At 39.8% G+C, this 20,156-nt stretch overlaps 1 protein-coding gene across 4 annotated transcripts in view; it reads left to right on the forward strand.

The window, feature by feature from the left end:
* dip2bb (disco-interacting protein 2 homolog Bb) overlaps window positions 1–20,156 on the forward strand; it is a 48,029-nt gene that overhangs the window by 16,058 nt on the left and 11,815 nt on the right. For 2 of the 4 annotated variants that reach the window (XM_066664119.1, XM_066664121.1), the window contains exons 2-19: window positions 7,843–7,914; window positions 8,615–8,770; window positions 9,012–9,137; window positions 10,106–10,375; window positions 12,090–12,236; window positions 12,977–12,994; window positions 13,992–14,111; window positions 14,232–14,429; window positions 14,695–14,786; window positions 15,275–15,385; window positions 15,629–15,752; window positions 17,770–17,879; window positions 17,984–18,086; window positions 18,202–18,266; window positions 18,726–18,819; window positions 18,937–19,056; window positions 19,199–19,313; window positions 19,882–20,021. In XM_066664119.1, the coding sequence (XP_066520216.1) occupies window positions 7,843–7,914; window positions 8,615–8,770; window positions 9,012–9,137; window positions 10,106–10,375; window positions 12,090–12,236; window positions 12,977–12,994; window positions 13,992–14,111; window positions 14,232–14,429; window positions 14,695–14,786; window positions 15,275–15,385; window positions 15,629–15,752; window positions 17,770–17,879; window positions 17,984–18,086; window positions 18,202–18,266; window positions 18,726–18,819; window positions 18,937–19,056; window positions 19,199–19,313; window positions 19,882–20,021 (2,181 nt within the window). The remainder of the gene's footprint in view (window positions 1–7,842; window positions 7,915–8,614; window positions 8,771–9,011; window positions 9,138–10,105; window positions 10,376–12,089; window positions 12,237–12,976; window positions 12,995–13,991; window positions 14,112–14,231; window positions 14,430–14,694; window positions 14,787–15,274; window positions 15,386–15,628; window positions 15,753–17,769; window positions 17,880–17,983; window positions 18,087–18,201; window positions 18,267–18,725; window positions 18,820–18,936; window positions 19,057–19,198; window positions 19,314–19,881; window positions 20,022–20,156) is intronic. The other 2 variants (XM_066664120.1, XM_066664122.1) reach the window with 1 other exon arrangement.

A 20,156-nucleotide genomic window follows, 5' to 3' on the forward strand; every position in this document is an offset into this window, starting at 1 on the left:
TAGCTGCTTTGCAGATCATTATGCTGTTGTCCTTTGCTATAAGAACATATTAGAAAAGAAGCCACAGGAAGACTCTCTGTGCATTTGTCTTGACTTGTAGGCCATTGCAAATTTTAAAAGCATCATTAGCGATTTTCCTCTGCTGTGGCACAGTTGAGCATAGTAGATCAGCTGAGCTTTTTTTATCTCAACAACTGACTTAATGCAGACTCGTGTGAAAATTAGATGTGTCATGATAATAATTAAAAATAAAAATCATGATTAATTTCAGTTTATTGTAATTAATCACAATTATTTGCTGTTATTTGTCCCTGAAATATGTATGTACTGGTTTAAATATGTGCATTCTGTTACATAAGACATAAGAGGGAATAGAATGAACTTCATAGAAATGGATTTATTACAGTCAGATTTCAGTCTTGAGCCACTGATTTTAGCAGTTTAATAGAATGCTCCTTTAAACATTATAAGGACATACTAAAGGACAAATCTACGGCGGTCTACACATACACATTTATTTTAGAAAGACATTTAGGCCTAATCCCAATTTATTTTTTCACTACTACTTATTTTTGGGTGTGCCCTTGCCCTTTGGAACTGAGCTACAAGGTGTATTAGATCAAATCTAAACATACTGCTCAGCGAGTCTGCAGTAATTTCAGAAAAGCTGTATTGTGCAGCAGCCTCGCCGCTGGACCTCAGTACAATTTAGGGCATCATATGCCTTCAGAAACATTCCACAATCAGACATTATCGCCCACTGTTACCAGGGTTTCCAACTTTCTGAAATCAAAATAAGAAACGCAGGGGCCTGGGGACCGGTATGCACTTGTAAACCATTTTTGACTGTAGTCAATTAGATAAAACATATTTGTTAAGCCAACTGCCATCAGGACTGTCAGTGCCTGTCAGTAGCCTTTTTGAACAGTGGCAAAGCAGAATCTGAATTACCAGTTTAAAACAACTGTATTATTTTAAATTGTTCATTAACTACAGTAAGATCTGAAGTGAAAAAATCATACTGAATCTAAAAGACAGTCTCGTCCTCATTACATTATAATATATACAACCAAAATGTCATAGAATTAATTGCTTATTTAGGACTCATATTTGTCTTACACTCTAATAATAGTTTGTTAATGTTATTGTTAATCTATATGAAATGATTTAATGTGATGTTAATGTATAAATGTTTACTTTGATTCAGAAATTCATCTGTGATGTGTTGAGGGAGAATGAAATGTAGTTACTCCAGGAGACAGTGTTCGGGTTGGGGAAAGGGCTCTGACTGTTGTTTGTGCTTATGCACCGAACAGCAGTTCAGAGTACCATGCCTTCTTGGGGACCCTAGAGGGGGTGCTGGAGAACACTCACTCTGGGGACTCCATTGTTCTGTTGGGGTACTTCAATGCTCACGTTGGTAATGACAGTGAGACCTGGAGGGGCGTGATTGGGAGGAACGGCCCCGCTGATCTGAACCCGAGTGGTGTTCAGTTATTGGAACACCATGTTCAAGCATAAGGGTGTCCACAAGTACACCTGGCATCAGGATACCCTAGGTGTTCTGGACACTCGGGTGAAGAGAGGTGTTGAGCTGTCAACTGATCACCACCTTGTGGTGAGTTGGATCAGATGGCAGGGGAGGATGCCGGACAGAGCTGGCAGACCTAAACGTGTGCTGAGGGTTTGCTGGGAACGTTTGGCAGAGGAACCTGTCAGAAAAATCTTCAACTCCCACATCCGGCAGAGCTTCGACTGCGTCCCGGGGGAGGCCGGTGACATTGAGTCCGAATGGGCCATGTCCCGGACCTCCATTGTTGAGGCAGCTGAACGGAGCTGTGGCTGCAAGGTTGTCGGTGCCTGTCGGGGTGGCAATCCCCGCACAAGTATCACTGGGGCTGAGGTGGCCGAGGTGAAAACTCCTTGGCGGTAGGGCCCCGGGGGTGGATAAAGTTCGCTCCTGGTTCCTCAAGGCTCTGGATGTTGTGGGGCTGTCCTGGCTGACACGTCTTTGCAACATCGCGTGGACATCGGGGGCAGTGCCTCTGGACTGGCAGACTGGGGTGGTGGTTCCCCTTTTTAAAAAGGGGGATCGGAGCGTGTGTTCCAACCATAGGGGGATCACACTCCTTAGCCTCCCCGGAAAGGTCTATGCGGGGGTACTGGAGAAGAGAGTCCGATTGATAGTTGAACCTCAGATCCAGGAGGAACAATGCAGATTCCGCCCCGGTCGTGGAACACAGGACCAGCTCTTTACCCTCGTTAGGATCCTGGAGGGTGCGTGGGAGTTTGCTCAACCAGTCTACATGTGTTTTGTGGATCTGGAGAAGGCATTCGACCGTGTCCCTCGGGATATTCTGTGGGGGGTGCTCTGGGAGTATGGGGTACTGGGCTCTTTGCTACGAGCTATCCAGTCCCTGTATAAACAGAGCAGGAGTCTGGTTCGTATGGCTGGCAGTAAGTCCGACTGGTTTCCAGTCGGAGTTGGACTCCGTCAGTTGGACAGAATTTCTCGCCGTAGCCAAGTGGCGGAAGGTGTCCGGTTTAGTGGTCTCAGGATTCCATGTCTGCTTTTTGCGAATGATGTGGTCTTGTTGGCTTCATCGAGCCGGGACCTCCAGCTCTTGCTGGACCAGTTTCCAGCCGAGTGTGAAGCGGTAGGGATGAGGATCAGCACCTCCAAGTCCGAGTCCATGGTACTCAGTCGAAAAAGGGTGGCGTGCACTCTCCAGGTTGGAAGTGCCTCAAGTAGAGGAGCTTAAATACCTCGGGGTCTTGTTCACGAGTGAGGGAAAGATGGAGCGGGAGATTGACAGGCGGATCGGTGCAGCGTCAGCAGTAATGTGGGCTCTGTACTGGTCCGTTGTGGAGAAGAGAGAGCTGAGGAGAAAAGCAAAGCTTCCGAGATACCTTTCCATCTACGTCCCAACCCTCACCTATGGTCACAAGCTTCGAGTAGTGACCAAAAGAACGAGATCGCGGGTACAAGCGGCTGAAATGAGTTTTCTCCGCAGGGTGTCTGGACTCTCCCTTAGAGACAGGGTTAGGCGCTCGGACATCCGGGAGAGACTCGGAGTGGAGCCGCTGCTCCTCCGCGTTGAGAGGAGCCAGTTGATGTGGTTTGGGCATCTGGTCCGGATGCCTCCTGGACGCCTTCCTGGTGAGGTGTTCCGGGCATGTCCAACGGGGAGGAGGCCCCGGGGCAGACCAAGAACACGCTGGAGAGACTACATGTCTCGACTGGCCTGGGAACGCCTCGGTATACCCCCGGAGGAGCTGGAGACGGTCGCTGGGGAGAGGGAGGTATGGATTTCTTTGCTCCGACTGCTTCCCCTCACAACCCGGACCCGGATAAGCTGTGGATAATGTATGGATGGACAGTGTTAACATTAGTTCTATCTGAAAGCAGAGCTGTAGTTCAGCGCTTTTTCAGAGTTCAGAGTTTTTCAGCACTGACCTGCTGTTCTCAGCGCTGCCACAAAACAACCTGTAGGAGGGGCTGTGACTCCATTGGCTGCAGCACTGAATGATGGAAAGATAACTCTGGCTGCTGATTGGATATGACCAATGAAAAGAAAGTTCTCAGTTTAGGAACTGTGAAGAATCTGCCTCTCGCTACAGCTGAGAAGGAGCTGCGTGTTTTGGCAGCCTTTGCTTGGAAACCTCCAGTTCCAACTTAAATACTGCACTAGTGTCAAGCGTCAGAATTTAAGTTAGGATTGGAAATTTAGTAGCCAAGTACATCAGCCAAAAAAACAGCAGCTTTGTTTTGTTTACTGTACTTTTCTATTAAAAAAACAGATATAAACCATAAGTCCATAGTATTTACATAAAAATAACAAAGAAATTTTGTTTTGCCATAAAATTATCATGTAAATTGTGTGACAAATGAGAGAATGGAGACATATTTAAATATAGCCGTACCACATCCTATATTCAGTCCTTAAAAAGAGATATTGCCTAAAAGGAGCAAAGAAATGTGTAGTACACTGCAGCACTCGGAGCACAGAAACATTCCTGGCCAACACACATCTCTTCACAACATGCACAGAAATACAAACACACACACACACACAAATACACAAAATAATCACCACAATGCAATCCAAAATCAAAAAGTCTCAATGACAGAAAATAAACTCAGAAAATCACAGAAAATATGGAGCAGCAAGGCATGCTGGGAGCTCCCTAATGAGTCTCAGCTCTTCCCAGTCATTGGACACTTGTGTCACCCCTAATGGTTTGTGAATTTAACAGTGAAATAATGTATTTTTACAGTAAAAATGAGTGTTGTGGCTGATAAAAGTATTTACGGTATTTTGATCTTACAGAAACTGTTTTCAAACTTTTTAGAGTTTACCGTGATTTTACTGTCATTGTTTTACAGTTTTTCACCATAAACTTTACAGACATTTTTACACTGTGCGTCATATTCACTTTATTTTTTTAAACAAAACATGAAGGTACGGACCTGTTAGGTTTACATATGAGAACACAGCTTTACACAGCATTCTGTGTTGTGTTGGTTATATACTGTCACCAAGTCCTCACCAATTTCACTTGTCTAACGAAACATTATTTTATTCTGACTTTGAAACAAAAAGGTTCTGATGCAGTTTATATGAGTCCATGTCTCTTGATTCCTCGTTGAATCTTTTACACAGAGGGTTGCAGTCCTCTGCAGTTATTGACTGGTGATTGGGCTATATGAGAGAATCTCTGGTTTCAGGCTGTATATCTGGATGCTTCAGTAACAAACCAAGTTTAGGTTTTACTGTGTTAACATGTCATTGCACTGATTTTAATTTTGATAACTGACAATAATAAAGGCTTCTGTAATTTAAAATAGTAATAATGACTCTAAAGGTTTCTTTTCCTCATGTCCTCAAAACCTGTGCAAGTTGATCCAAGATTATAGTCCCTCTGGCTGAAAACTCTTCTCTGCTTCTGCTCTTTGCTACACTATGAAGCCTAAAACATATTAAGCCTGAAACAAACACAGGGCAGCAGTGCCCGGATGGTTAGAGAAGTTGTTCTCATTAAACACCAGTGTTTGACCTCACAAATGGGCAATAATTCCCAAAGAGACCCTTCAAAATCTTGTAAGAAAACTTCCTGGAAGCATGGAAGCTTTTGCTGCAGCAAAGGGGGACAGACTCCATATTTCTCATGGATTTAGAATGGGATGTTGTAAAGATTTAAAATATAGGTGTCCAGTGTTTTTGTCCATATAACGTAGTAAATAGGAAATGGAGAGTCATTTCTTGAAATGTTGGAGAATGGAAAAATGGGCAAGCTTAAGGATCTGAGCCCTTTTGGCAAGGGGCAAATTGTGATGATCATAATATTTTGGTCAGAGCATCTACATTATCTACAAACTAGGAGGACGAAGCCAAACACGTGCTTCCACTAGACATTTCAAGCTAGCCACTACCTCTATTCCAACTGCTACAAAAACAACAGCTAACTGCTCACATCTGCTACTTCACCAAACAGACTATGTTGGGGTTATGGCAGTAAGCCTATTCATTTACATTAATATTCATCAAAACTTAAAGGGGCGTTTTCAGTTTCCTGGAAAGTATAATTTTCAAGATTTTTGTGTGAATGTAATTATTTCTAACAATTAATTAATTGTTTATTATCTATTTTCTTTTTTATGTGTGCTTTTGTTTCTGTAGTGTATGGAATCTTTTCTGTTGTGTTGTGTATTTGAAAGAGGTTGATGAGAGTAAGTGCGTGCGTATAATGGTACATCTGACAAGAAATGACTCGACTTTGGGTGAATACACCAAACGTGCAGGATGAAGACCTTACTGTTGATTCTGCACTTTTCCTCGTCTTTGCATCCAGGGTTAGGCATAAAAACAGAACAATAACATAACCGTGTTTCCCACACAGGCATTTGGGCATGCTGCCAGGCTGTATTAATGGCTGCCTGAGAATGTTTGGAAAAAGATTTGAACAGCTTTCAATTTTTTTTAGACAGAGAGAGAAAAAGAATGTGTGAAAGTGGAAAAAAAACAGGTGGTCTGCAGGTAAAGGCACCTGATCTGTTTAAAATAATGTATGGTTGGCATGTCTGGCAGCTTATTTATTTGGATGATCCACTGTAAATGATTTATGGATGCTCAAGTTGTTTGATGTTTAACTGGAATTATGAATTATATATCTATAGAATTTCCTTGAACTTTTTCCATTGCCCTATACCTAATGCACTTTCTGAACCATAAACTAGTCTCAGTCACAGGCACTCTGCCCACAAGTTGATGGAGAGCCTGATACTTTCAGTGCACAAACCTGGCCTCACTGTCAGGACTCTGGCAGTTGCATTCTTTTTGGCCTTCTCTACTTCCACGCATATGCACTTCTGTGTATGGTTTTGTACCGGTATTGGTCCGTAGTGAAACGCTTCCAGCAGTAGTAGGTGGTTCATGGCCACATTCAGTGGAGAAAGGGCCTAATGTTCAAAGTGAATACTTATATTTTCAATGTTGCTACAAACATAGAAATTCTAATGCTTTTCTGAAATTGCTGACATAGCACCATCGCTGTAAAGCACCAGCTCTTAGAAATCACAATGTTGCTGGATTTAGTTGTTCCCTGTATCTTAAATAACGTAGAAGAACAAGATAATGCTTTGCATCTAAAGGGAATGGCAACATATTTTCTCAATCTGTTTGGGCTTTTAGTTGTATGATTATACTATTGACTCCTGAATAAACACATTTTTGGCTATATCTGTTGATATATGTATGCGCTTTTATGTTTTTTGATTGGTTTTGAGTGGTAATATATTGGTAAAATGGATTTGGTTTAGGGTTTTTTTCCAAAGGGTTAATTCTACAGCCCTTCCATACACAAAGACACTTTCAGGTTAGTATGTAGCAGTTACTGATGTTCTGTTTGAATTTGTCAGCTTTGATTTTGAAAACTTTTCTCTGTTAGTTTTTGTGTTTGTGTAAGTGTGAACACTCTGGTGTGCACCAAACCAGCGGACTGAGACCACCTGAGCAGGTCCATTTCATAAACATATTCTGGTGTGGTCTGTTTCAAGTGTGAACACAATATGAATCAAAGGCACCTGAATGAATCTTACACAGGACATGATGTGACAAGACCCACAGGTTATTAGGACTGTTGTGGCGAGAGCATTTCCCGTGCTGCGAAGGGGCTCAACACTGCTTTAGGCGGGATTACTACCACAAATTACTTAATTTATCTTGATTCCATTGCTATACTCCTGACTCTCAGCTGGAACCAGCCTGAATTGTTCCTTTTAAAGCTGCTCCACAACTTGGTGCTGATGGAGGCAGTTGGCTATGATAGCTGGACGAGGTTAGTTAGATGAGATCGATGTGTTTCCTTGTTTCGCAGCAACCTTTCTGGCACAGATTTGCCTCATCTAAATTGGCTGGTTTTCCCTTTTTCATTTGCTTGAAAGCTGAAATGCTCCCAAACTGGCAAAGCTGCATTTGGTTTTGAGACTAGGTTTCAATTTTATAAAACAAATGCTGACTCTCAGCTGTTCAGCAGCAACAGTTCAAATGCCAACAGTTGGGGAAAAATTACACTCAACTTAAAAATATATATATTATTATTATTATGTATTTATTTGCTTTTATTTTTTTTAAACTTGTTTATTAATAAATTTTTAGTACAGTATCAATTTTGCATGCTGTAAAATGTAAATTTCTAAAGTGGTTATTGATGATTGTGTCACAACTTCAGGACATATTTATGCAGTTGAGTTGTTAGCCCTTTGAACTGAGATGTGTGTAAATAAATAACACATCTTTAGGGACAGCAACATGTAATAAATACATTGATTTTGTTTTGTAGGTGACATCACGCAAAAAGGATATGAGAAGAAGAGGGCAAAACTGCTTGCTCCCTACATTATCCAAGCGCAAAGTATGACAATGATAATATGTTGTCTCCTTCCTTCATCTTTTCATCTTGCTCCCTCTTTTCTCTCTGGACTGTCCTATTTTGGGTTCTGCTTGTGTTTTCCTCTGCTGTCCCCTGACTCATATGATGATATGGTTATGAAACGTCCCTTTAGTATATTCCTCTCGCCTCACCCTTGTTGGGGCAGTCAGGCTAAAATCTTACTACACACTTCCCTCTAGTGGTCCAAGCATTCAGCGTAAATGTATTAAAACGGAGCATGCTTTCTTTATTACTATACCCTGTACAATATAGCAATTTTACCCAATTCTCTAACGGTGTATATCAGCCAGGACAAGCAATATTGAGTATTCAGAATTACTGAAAGTAATTGAAGCCTATTCCTGATGAATTAAGATTGTGCAAGTTACATCCCATGTAATTTACTTTTATTTATTTTTTTATAGAAATGTTAGTTTCAATGGTAGGTTATAAATTCTGTTGCTACACAAACTTTGTAGCTCTGTTTTCAAAACTAAAGGATAATTGATAGTGTGTAGGCTTTCATTACCCCAAACAACAAATTTTCCTTATACTTGACTTTAACTTTTTTTGGAGCAATGGTTTGTCCTACAATATATGCCCTCTATATTTATTGGGAAAATATTTCAGTACTTTCATCACTCTCAGTCGTATCTTTTTTTTTCTCACTCACATGTTATAGATTTGGCTCCCCCTCCACAGTATGATGGACAGGACCCTGGCCTAAGCTCTGCTGCTGCACCTAGCAATGCCTCCTCAAGCTCCTCTTCGTCTCGCCATCGCCGAACACGCCGCTCACATCGCGGTGGTGGGACCAGGGATGAACGCTATAGATCAGGTAAGCTTATAATGAGATTCAAGTCCAATAAGAGATCATGGAATCAGGGCATAATTTAGAAATATGCTTTGAATAATGTTTTGACATTTCTAACATCATGCTGAGATCTAGAGTGTAATAAATATACAAGAACTATTTTTAAAAAAGTACATTAAAATTGTTGTATACCATTTCTTCTCACTTTCTTTTCTCTCTCTTTTTTTCTTTCTCTTTCTCTCCTGTTTGTGTGTATCTGTCTCAGATATTCATACTGAGGCTGTACAAGCTGCCTTAGCCAAACATAAAGAGGAAAAAATGGCACTGCCTATGCCAACCAAACGACGCTCAACATATGTTCAGTCACCTATTGACAACTGCACACCACCAGGTACACACATTTTTCATAATAACAAATGCACAGGATGGTAACATAATAAATGCAGTGATAGGCAAGTCACTGCCACCAGAAGTGAGGACCATTGTGTTTTTTCACCATACCATTGACACAGTGTGGGCTCAGCACTGCAGAAACCACACCCCCTCCCTCCCTCTCCCTCTTCAGTACAGTGCTGTAAATATGAATTACACTAGGTAGAGCCCCAGGAGCAAAAGAATTCAGATCGTACCTAGTGTTCCTTTATGTAAGATTGTAAGTGTTCCACACTTAGCAAATATACAGTGTATGCTCATATAGTAGTAATGTGTGAATAATGTGAAACTTTAGACTAATGTGAAACTTTCTATTTTTGCCACAGATGTTCTGAAAACACCCTGGTTTACCCCTAGATATTTATTTTTGCCACTGTGCAATATTGCTTCTGGCATAAACCATACCAAACTGCCTGATTTGTTCTATTGATATTTTATGTGATTAGTGATACAGTCTGCAGTAGGTTAACAAAGGTTTCAATAAGTTAGCCTAAATCACAATAAATACCTATTCTTTTCATTGTTTTTGATATAAAGTGATCTTTTTTTTTATTATAAATTTTTTGTTAACCACCCATTTCAGATTTTTTTTGTGTTGATACTGCACTGACACCAAGTTGTGCTGGTGGTAAAATGTGCCTCTTCAGTAGCCATAGGCCAGGGTGAAGTAATTTCATAATTTGTAATAATTCATAAAAATAATGAATGTGAATTTTTTTTTTAAAGATTGTATGTCATCAGCAGCTATGTGCCCACAGTTAAGTCATTGTAGCGAGTAATTACTATATGATTAACTATTTTTATACACTTAGTTATGGAACATTACACCTGGCAGTTATCTGTTATTAAGCTTCTAATTAGTTGTTATGAAATGGTAGCCGAAGGATGCCGGTTTTAATTGTATCTCTCTTTTCCCTCTCTTCCTAGACTCCTCTTCTTCTTCAGATGAGGAAGGTGGAGTGAGTGGTGAAAGTGGTGAACAACAACAGTCTCCTGATTCATGGATGAACAGTTCCATTCATGGGTCATCAACCTCATCATCTTCAGCCTCCTCCACAATGTCCCACGGCGAGTCACGCCCTCCCCAGGCCCCACAGCCCCAAAGTCAGCAGCAGTTTCCCCCACAATACCCCCCACCTCCCCACTCACAATCACAGCCCTCTGCCCTCGCTGAGGCATTTGCCCATGCTCGCCTAGGTGAGTACAGGCAATACACAGACACACACATACACACACACGTGTACTTTGTGAATGATTTCCATAGTGCTTATTTTTTCTTCTTTTTAAAAGGAAAAATTTCGTTTTGGCTTAAATTTGTTCTCTTTTTACCACTTATTTGTAATTTTTTCCCAGTGACAAGAACAGGACGAGGTAAACTAATGAATTTGCCTGCCCTAATGTCTTTTAAAAGGTTATTTGTTGTGTGTTAGTAAAGATTTGTAGTATTGTATTTAAACCCTGCAAGGACACAATGTATGAACACTGAAATGAATATATCTGTAAAATCCCCTTCACAACCCTATAAAGTCACATGAATGATTTGGACATATTTTCACATAAGATTGTCACTATACCACATGTACGTTTAATGGCAATCTGACTATGTGAAAAAGTAATAGCAAAGAACATTTTTCTGAAGTAGAAATATGATATTATTTTGTACTTGCGCATTTCACTGATCATTCATTGGGCTTTTACACTTGCTCCAAGTCTGTTTGTGATGTAATTGTACATTTTACCATTAGATATCCTCTGACTCCTTCACTGTACTCAGAGATCTCTGTTAATTTATGAAACTATAACCCGATTGTTTACCTTTGTGGTTTACATTCATCACTTGTGGTTGTTGCTTGATTGGTGACTGTTGAATATTAGTGTTGTACCGACACCATATCGGTATTGGCACCGATACTGGCACTTAAACACAGTATCGGTATTGGCTACAGAGAGCACCGATACCATATGAGTGTTGGAAATGGACCCCTACTCACTATTCCCTACATATAGCACACAGGGCACTTTTTGGGACACACCCCATGAAGCAGATACTGACGCTCATGCACGCTACTAGATGCATGATGCTAGATGTCCAAAGTTGGGTCGAAAAAAATCAAGCGCTTGATATGCTGCAACTGGTTTTAAACACGATTTGGATGCAAAAAATTGGGGTTGAAGACTTTCCCACCGATGGACACCTTTGACTGCCCCAGAGTCTGTAGACTAGAGCCAAGGCATGCCACAGAACACTGACTTCATTCAAGCAGCCACAAAGAAGCACACTAACACAGATCAGCCGCAAAGTGCATTTCACATTCATGACAAATATCCTCATGACGGTGTAAAAAGCTGTTCAGTCAGACTAGACTGTCTTCCTATATGTACTTGTTAGAGCATTGTGTGAATATTTAGTTTTCCATGGCTCTGAAATTTTAAATTTTTTTAATGTGCAGTTAATATAGAAGTAAATGATGTTCATTCAAGCTTGATATAATTTATTCTGAACACTGCTTTAACAAAATAAATCTGTATGTATACCAATATAAATATCTGGATTTATAGGCACCTATCTAGTAGTTAAGATATATAGAGTTGGCATCGGTACTCTGTATTGGCAGATACTTATACATGAAATATCGGTATTGGAAGGGAAAAAGTGGTATCGGTACATACCTATTGAATAATAGCTTAGCACTTGGCTGCCCCCCAAAAAAGACATTCTCTCAATACAAAACAATAACCTCTTGGATCTTAGGCTTAATATTTTAACATAAGTGAAATTAATGTGCAAGTTAATTTAAGATTGAGGAGTTGATATTTAGGTCACAAGCCTTTGGGTCTCTCTGTAGCATGTGCACAGGGAGAAGCGTTTATGTAGACACATCTGAGTTTGTGTATGTTGTTTGTTTGTTAGATCCACCAGCAAGTGCTCTGGGCTCTGATGGTGCCCCACAAGCTCAGGCCCGGTCAAGGGGCTCACGTGTGGACTTGCCCTCCAATGCTGTGGTGAGAGGAATGAGCCGTGGACAGAGTAGATCCAGCATGATGGAGACTGCTGACGGTACTGAGACACAAGCACATACAAACACACATACACAAAGCGAGAGAGACAGACAGACACAGAGAGAGGTAGAGTGTGCGTATGTATGTGTCTTTGGTATGTATGAGTGCAGAGACACAATGTGCTGTGAGTTGAGCCTATGCCTTGTTGCGCTCAAACAATAAAAGTGTCTACTTTGTCAGTGTGAGACACAAAGTGCAGTCACACACTGCTTGTGGGTAACTTGAGTTCCACAGGCTTCAGTGCTCACAGCAGAACCCTAACTCTGACTCTACCATAATTCTGACATGCCATAAATCACTACCACACAATAGATCACAAGTAATGTCTTTTTCTGAAAGTAGTGCATTCAACAATGTGGTTGTTATAAGCACATATACTATATAAGAACATATAATGTTGGTAATAAGGAGCACTATTTATTGAAGAAATAAACCTTGAGGAAATTGTGAGGCTCTGCGGACATTTTATAGAGAGGAAATACATATAAATTAGTATAATATGTATAATACGTATAAATTAGTGTACCACTCATATCAATACATTAATTCCACAGGAATACCAATGATGCAAAAGACGGATTTATTTTAAAAATGGCTAAATAATTGTATAATATATATTTTTTTGTTTTTGTTTTGCTTCATTAATAAATCCCAATGCCTTTTGTTTTGTTTTTGTTTTTTCCTTTCCACTCTTTCTCCACTTGTGTTGTGTTGCTTTTCATTGCTTTTCTCTGTTAGTGAGAAGAGTGGGGAAAGGTAACTCTTAGCCCTAGCAATGCCCTGTTTTAGGCTGTACCCCTCAGTATACTGTGTGTGTGTGTGTGTGTGTGTGTGTGTGTGTGTCTGAAAATGTATGTTGAATCCCCTTATAGCCAAACACTTTCTCTTGAATCTATAGATGGATATGATTTTCCATTGGGTGTTGTGGTAATGTAATTTTCACTTTAGGATTAGGAAGGGTTAGAAAACTTAGTAGTAATGCAGTAAGTTACCAGCTGATCTGCTCAATGCTTTTTCTACTCCAGAAAGTGTATAAGATGCCAAAACATTTATTATTTTACTATTTATAATATAACTTACCTTGTTTTAAGTGAATGCAAGGTTTCTCTAGTGTCATTAGCTTTTCGGCATTGTAGCATAAAATTCATTTTTGTTACATGTTCCAATTTGACAATTCAAACTGCAGTATTGTAGCAGCACATATGTAAGGTTTCTTTGGGTTCCTCCACACATAAGAAAACTGACAAAAACTTGTTTTTTATAGAACAATTTTAGCATTTTTAATTTGTAATATGAAATGGGTTTGGTTCTATGTTTTTTTTCCAAAAATAAATACAGGAACTGTACTGAACTTAAATCTTTAAAGTAAGGATTTAAATAACTGAGAAACACTTGTAATTATTGCAATACCCTATTCTCAATTTAAACTAATTCCATATTTAGTCCTCATAGGTAGTTTACTACTCCCATCTTCTCTGCTTATGGTTAGCTAGTTCTTAGTACTGGTCTGAAGCTCTCTTTACATTCCTAAATTCCTCATTTGTTAAAATACACATTTTATATGTAGGCTTCTCTTGACCAGGACTAAAAACGTGCTGCAAAGGAGAATAACTTGTTTTCTCCAGTTGTGCTTTGTTAATACCCTGTTGAGTCAGGACTGTGTTTGTGTCTATGTGTATATATATATATATATATATGTGCGCGCGCTCGTCTGTCTCACCCCCTCACCTGCCTGACCCCGATCCTGATCTAGGTGTTCCAGTGTCTAGCCGTGTGTCCACTAAAATTCAGCAGCTACTCAACACTCTTAAAAGGCCCAAACGACCCCCACTCAGCGAGTTCTTTATGGATGACCAGGAGGAGATTGTAGAAGGTACCTAACTTAATCCACACAACACTACTAGACCAGTTTACACTTCTTCTCCTAATACACATAGTTACATTTCCCAAACTGTCACTCTTAGTCATTTTTGTCTTTCTACTTCTGCTGTAGTTACTCGGCCAGATCCTAACACTCCAAAGCCAGAGGGTCGGCAGATTATTCCAGTAAAGGGAGAACCACTGGGTGTGGTCAGTAATTGGCCTCCAGCTCTGCAGGCTGCATTAGCCCGATGGGGAGCTACTCAAGGGAAAAGTCCTGCCCTTACAGCCCTCGATATTACAGGAAAACCACTCTACACACTCACATATGGTAAAAGAGGTCATTTAATTGCATATTGATAAATGCAAATGAGGAATGGTTGTGTGTTGCTTAATGGAATTACCTAGATTAAGCGTAGTCTTATACATAAGCTGACTTAACAAGGTCGTCTTTAACGTAATCTTAGAGATTGAGAGCAGAGGCTCAGATGGGATTGTGAGCTTCCTGGGGTTTATTCCATGTGACTGACTTGTTTTTCTCTTTGGAAGACATGCTTTGTCAGATTGTAAGTAATTAATTGGTGTATGGTTGCCAGGGAAACTGTGGAGTCGTAGTGTTAAGCTGGCTTATACACTCCTCAACAAACTTGGGACCAAGAGTGAACAGATCCTGAAACCAGGAGACCGGGTGAGCACAAAGCACAATAACCCTGAGGGTCATTTCCAGAAAGAAAAAGGAAAAGAAGCAAAACAACAATATATACATTACCGCTCAAAAATATGGACACATCTCTTCAGATGTGATCTTATTTTTTCCATTTTAAAATAAAAGTAAAGGCTCCAAAAGGAAGAAAAACTGCATAACAAAATGCCACAGGGAGGAAAAATTGGCTTTTTTAGAAACATGTTAATTTGTTTGACAATTTCTTGGTTCAGATATTTAAAATCAGGCATACATGATGATGTACTATTTTTATGGATTTCATATAGGCACAGGCAGATATATTTGCATCAGACAGATGTCTGGATCAATCAGTTATAATTTGCGTATAGTCATCTGTCCTTACTGCCCACTATTGTTACATGTCTATTAAAAATCTAATACCTAAGTATTTATATTATTAAGGTTTAAGGTTCTGTTTCGAGTTGTTGAAAGTTTTTTGCTCTCAAAACCAGGTGGCACTGGTGTATCCCAACAGTGACCCAGGGATGTTTTGGGTGGCATTTTATGGATGCCTGCTTGCAGAAGTCATTCCTGTGCCCATAGAGGTGCCACTGTCCCGCAAGGTAAGTGCAGCAGATCTTTAAACCACACACAGTCAACTACAGTTCACAGAAAATCACATTTCCCATTGTCAGAGAGTATAATTCAGTGCCTCCATTCACAAAACCCATATCCTCAAATTAGGTTTTCTGGTCATAGTAATATTGCACAGAATCCTATCATATTGCATAATTATGTCATAGATTTTTGTGTCCCCTATTCAATGCCTAACCTTTATTTGGTCTTGTGTGTTTGTGCTTCATTAGGATGCAGGCAGCAGCCAGGTTGGCTTCTTGTTGGGCAGCTGTGGAGTTAGTCTGGCTCTGACCAGTGAGATTTGTCTGAAGGGTTTACCAAAAACCCCCACTGGAGAAATTCTGCAGTTCAAAGGTCAGTCAGTCAGTTTCTGCAGTACTCTTTGTAGTTTATGTAAAGATTTTTGTTTTTTAGCTGTCTTTAAAATACATTTAATGTGACTGTGTGGTTGCTTGCACAGCCATCTTGCCAGTGATTCACAAGGCATTCATAACATTATTTGAAGTGTGCCTTTGAAAGTCTCTGTTTCAAGGGCCATGTAGCTCAAACACTACACCCTACACTCTCTATCCAAATAAGAATAGAGACACCCTACCCCCAGGCAAAATGGAGGAGTTGAGCTAAGTCGTAGAGGGAAGCAGTGAAATGGGATTTTGCATTATTTTAACCCTCCTTTCCAGCCAGAAATTTGGTTAGTCACTTAATATTAGATATTATATCATATCTAAATATAGGGCGGCACGGTGGCGCAGCAGGTAGTGTCGCAGTCACACAGCTCCAGGAACCTGGAGGTTGTGGGTTCGATTCCCGCTCCGGGTGACTGTCTGTGAGGAGTTGGTGTGTTCTCCCCGTGTCCGCGTGGGTTTCCTCCGGGTGCTCCGGTTTCCTCCCACAGTCCAAAAACACACGTTGCAGGTGGATTGGCGACTCGAAAGTGTCCGTAGGTGTGAGTGTGTGAGTGAATGTGTGTGTGTCTGTGTTGCCCTGTGAAGGACTGGCGTCCCCTCCAGGGTGTATTCCCGCCTTGCGCCCGATGATTCCAGGTAGGCTCTGGACCCCCCGCGACCCTAAGCTGGATAAGCGGTTACAGATAATGGATGGATGGATGGATGGATATCTAAATATTAGATATAAAAATATTTCCAAGGAAAACTTCTCTAATGCTTAAAACTGGTGTAATGTTACACTGTTGCCTTCATTTAGTACTGAACTGAAAGGGGCCTTTTAACTGTACTTGAACAAATTTTATTGATGTCACAGCTCCTCTGAGTGTCAGTTCTGGTGCACCACTGAAATTCATACTTTAAGGCATGAAAGAGCAGAAAATGCAGAATGAAATTGACAGTAGAATAAACTTCATATTTCTCAGGAAATATTAAAGAACTTTTTCAGCAAGTACCAGTACGCAGTTTAAATATTTCTTTCAAGACTCTTTTCAGTATATCTAGCCAATTTTATGCTTTCTTTTCCTGACTATTTAAATCTATCTGATATCTCACTGGTGTAGTGTCCAAAATGAACCCCATCTTAATACACAACTTGGGCCCCGTCTCCCAACATCTCCAAGTGTGCAAAAAAATCTTGGGGTTATGTTTGACTCATTCCTAAATTTGAAAAACAAATATACCTTTGGTCATGAAGAACAGATTTTATCAGCTGAGAGATATTGCCAGACTGATATATTTCCTTTAATTTAATGAACCCAAAATAGATTTAAATGCGTTTATTATAGCACATATTGATTACAGGAACACCCTTTAAATCGTTTGTATATAGGAGTTAGTCTGTCCATAATATCTTATTTAAAGATAAATTGTAGCAAAATATCTCATGCTCTGATCTTTGAAAACCAATGGTGACCAGGTATTTATAGTTGCTGCTTCGAGATGTGGAATAGCCTACCTCTATAAGTGAGGTCTGTAGAAACAATGGTTACATTTAAGTCATGCCATGAGACTGATCTATTTTCCTTATGACATACAGACTAGAATGACAAATAAATGTATTTTATCCTAGTGTATTTGTTATTTTTATTTTGTTTAAGTTAGTTTTGGTTTTATTCTATTCTACATCACTGTTATTTTAAAGTGGCTGTAATTTATTTTGAAATGTGTGGTGTATAAAATTAATTGTAGCATTTTCAACAACAATGGTTGTTTTAAAATATGCTCTGTAAATAAAATTAACTGGTTGATTGCATTTTTTTCTCCTTTGTGCTCTCTGTAGTGTGAAACTGTGGTTGAAGAATTTATCTGCATATTGTTAAATTCCTAAACCACAGTTTCACACTACAGAGAACACAAATGAGGGGAAAAAAAAGCAGTTTAGCAGTACACATTACTATGTTTGTTTTTATTTTGTTTTTAAAAAGGCTGGCCAAGACTTAAATGGGTAATTACTGACTCCAAATACCTCACAAAACCCTCAAAAGACTGGCAGCCACATATCCCAACTGCTAACACAGACACTGCATATATAGAGGTACAGTCTTTTATTTCTGGGTGGTGTATATGGGATAAACTTATTGTCATTTTTATCTCTTTCTATATGATATATTTATCTAATACTTAATTTTTGTCTCTCAGTATAAGGCGAGTAAGGAAGGGACAGTGATGGGTGTTGCTGTGTCAAAGGTTGCAATGCTAACACATTGTCAAGCCCTCACACAAGCCTGTAACTACTGTGAGGGTGAGTTCTGTTTCTATTACAGGACATCTGTACATTTTACTGGCATTTATCTAGTTTTACCACAACCACCAGCCTCCACCCATTCACAACTAAAACCCTGTATGTTCACTCTCAGGTGAAACACTGGTGAATGTTCTGGATTTTAAGAAGGACATGGGCCTGTGGCATGGGGTTCTCACAGTGAGTATCAGGAAGTGTTCTCAGAGAGTCTGGTGCTTTTTGTTCTTTAACTTATCCAAGAACCATCTACTTTGTCAAACAGAATTTTACGACAACCATCCACAGAAAACTCTTTTAGTGTGATGTGACGGGACTAAAACCAAAACAAATTTATGAGAAATAAATACAAATGTGGCACATCTTCACTAAACTCAGCTTCACAGTTCTTTAATCTAGACTCAAAAGGCACAGTCTCAGCATACAGTCTCTTGTACGGAAATGAGTATAAACAGATTTGCAGATGGCAATCAGAATGGAACTGACTATAATCCTGAATCGTGGCCAGTTTTTAATGTTTAAATGGGAATTTAAAATGTTTGTATATACCCTGTAGTACAGTTCTAAAATACAAAAAAAAAAATCAGAAAACATGTTTTGTCTTCTGAAAGTTCTTATATGTGATTTGTGCATGTGTTGTAGAGTGTGATGAACCGGATTCACACCATCAGTGTTCCGTATGCAGTAATGAAAGCATGTCCTCTATCCTGGGTTCAACGGGTTCATATACACAAAGGTATCCACAATGTATTCCCTCAGTTTAAAAAAAAAAAGTTTTCACACATTCAGATGGCTTTCATTAAAAAAAAATAAATAAATAAATAAGAAAAACATCCCTGCTGTGTTTCCATAGCGCGTGTTGCCTTGGTGAAGTGTCGAGACCTGCACTGGGCCATGATGGCGCACAGGGAGCAGAGAGACATCACCCTGGCCTCCCTGCGCATGCTTATTGTTGCTGATGGAGCCAATCCCTGTGAGACTCACTAATTAGTTCACTACAAAAGAGAGAATATCTTTTCAAGGGCAGATGAGGAATCCTGTTTTGTAATAAAATGAAACTCTCTGTCTGTCTCTCTCTCTTTCTCTCTCACTCTCTCTCTCCCTGTCCGTCTTAGGGTCTGTGTCATCATGTGATGCTTTTTTGAACGTGTTTCAGGCTCATGGCCTGAAACCAGAAGTTATCTGTCCATGTGCTACCTCCCCTGAAGCCATGACAGTGGCCATACGCAGGTTTGCATCAAAGTTTACCAATATCTTTTTTTCTAGACACCACAGCAAACATCTTTTTAAGGAGGTTTAGCATGTGCTAAGATCTGAAACTTTAATTTTAATTGAAATGCCAGCTTCCAGGACAAGGATTAGTCCTAGTCCTAGGCTACACAGCATTCTGAATCAAGATGCTTCAGTAAAAGTTAGCTAAATGTAACCAAGGATTACACATAATCCCTGTCTATAAATGGTAACACTTAAATATATACCTAGTGTATGTCAAAAGCTTCTTTTTCTCCCCTTTCCCTCACTGGTTAATTTAGAAATTGAAATGTAAACACTGCACAAAATTTATTTTATCATATTGTTAATATCAATTGTATGGTAGTTCTGTATTGTGTATAAGTCACTTACAATTGCAATATATGTTAATGAATAGTAAGACATCCATGTTTTTAAGGGTTACTGTAAAAAACATTTACATTTGTGTAAAATCTGTATGATGATGTAAATGCTTAGAATTTAAAATATAATAAATGATTCACTGATATATAGAAAAGATATTGCACCCCATGCCTTCTCTCTGTAGGCCTGGTGTTCCTGGCGCTCCTCTCCCAGCCCGGGCTGTCCTCTCCATGACCGGCCTCAGTCATGGGGTAATTAGGGTCAACACAGAGGACAAGAACTCTGCCCTTACGGTCCAGGATGTGGGCCATGTCATGCCCGGAGGTAAGTGTCTTGTCTCAGCAGTTTGATGATAGACATTTTTAGCAAAGCACTAAATATGAAAAATGTACATCTGAAGCCAGAAATCACAGATGTATTACATTTACTGCAAAGATGTACAGGTTACAAAACTTACCT

The sequence above is a fragment of the Hoplias malabaricus genome, chromosome 3 (genome assembly GCF_029633855.1).
Source record: "Hoplias malabaricus isolate fHopMal1 chromosome 3, fHopMal1.hap1, whole genome shotgun sequence".
NCBI classification, from domain to species: Eukaryota; Metazoa; Chordata; class Actinopteri; order Characiformes; family Erythrinidae; genus Hoplias; species Hoplias malabaricus.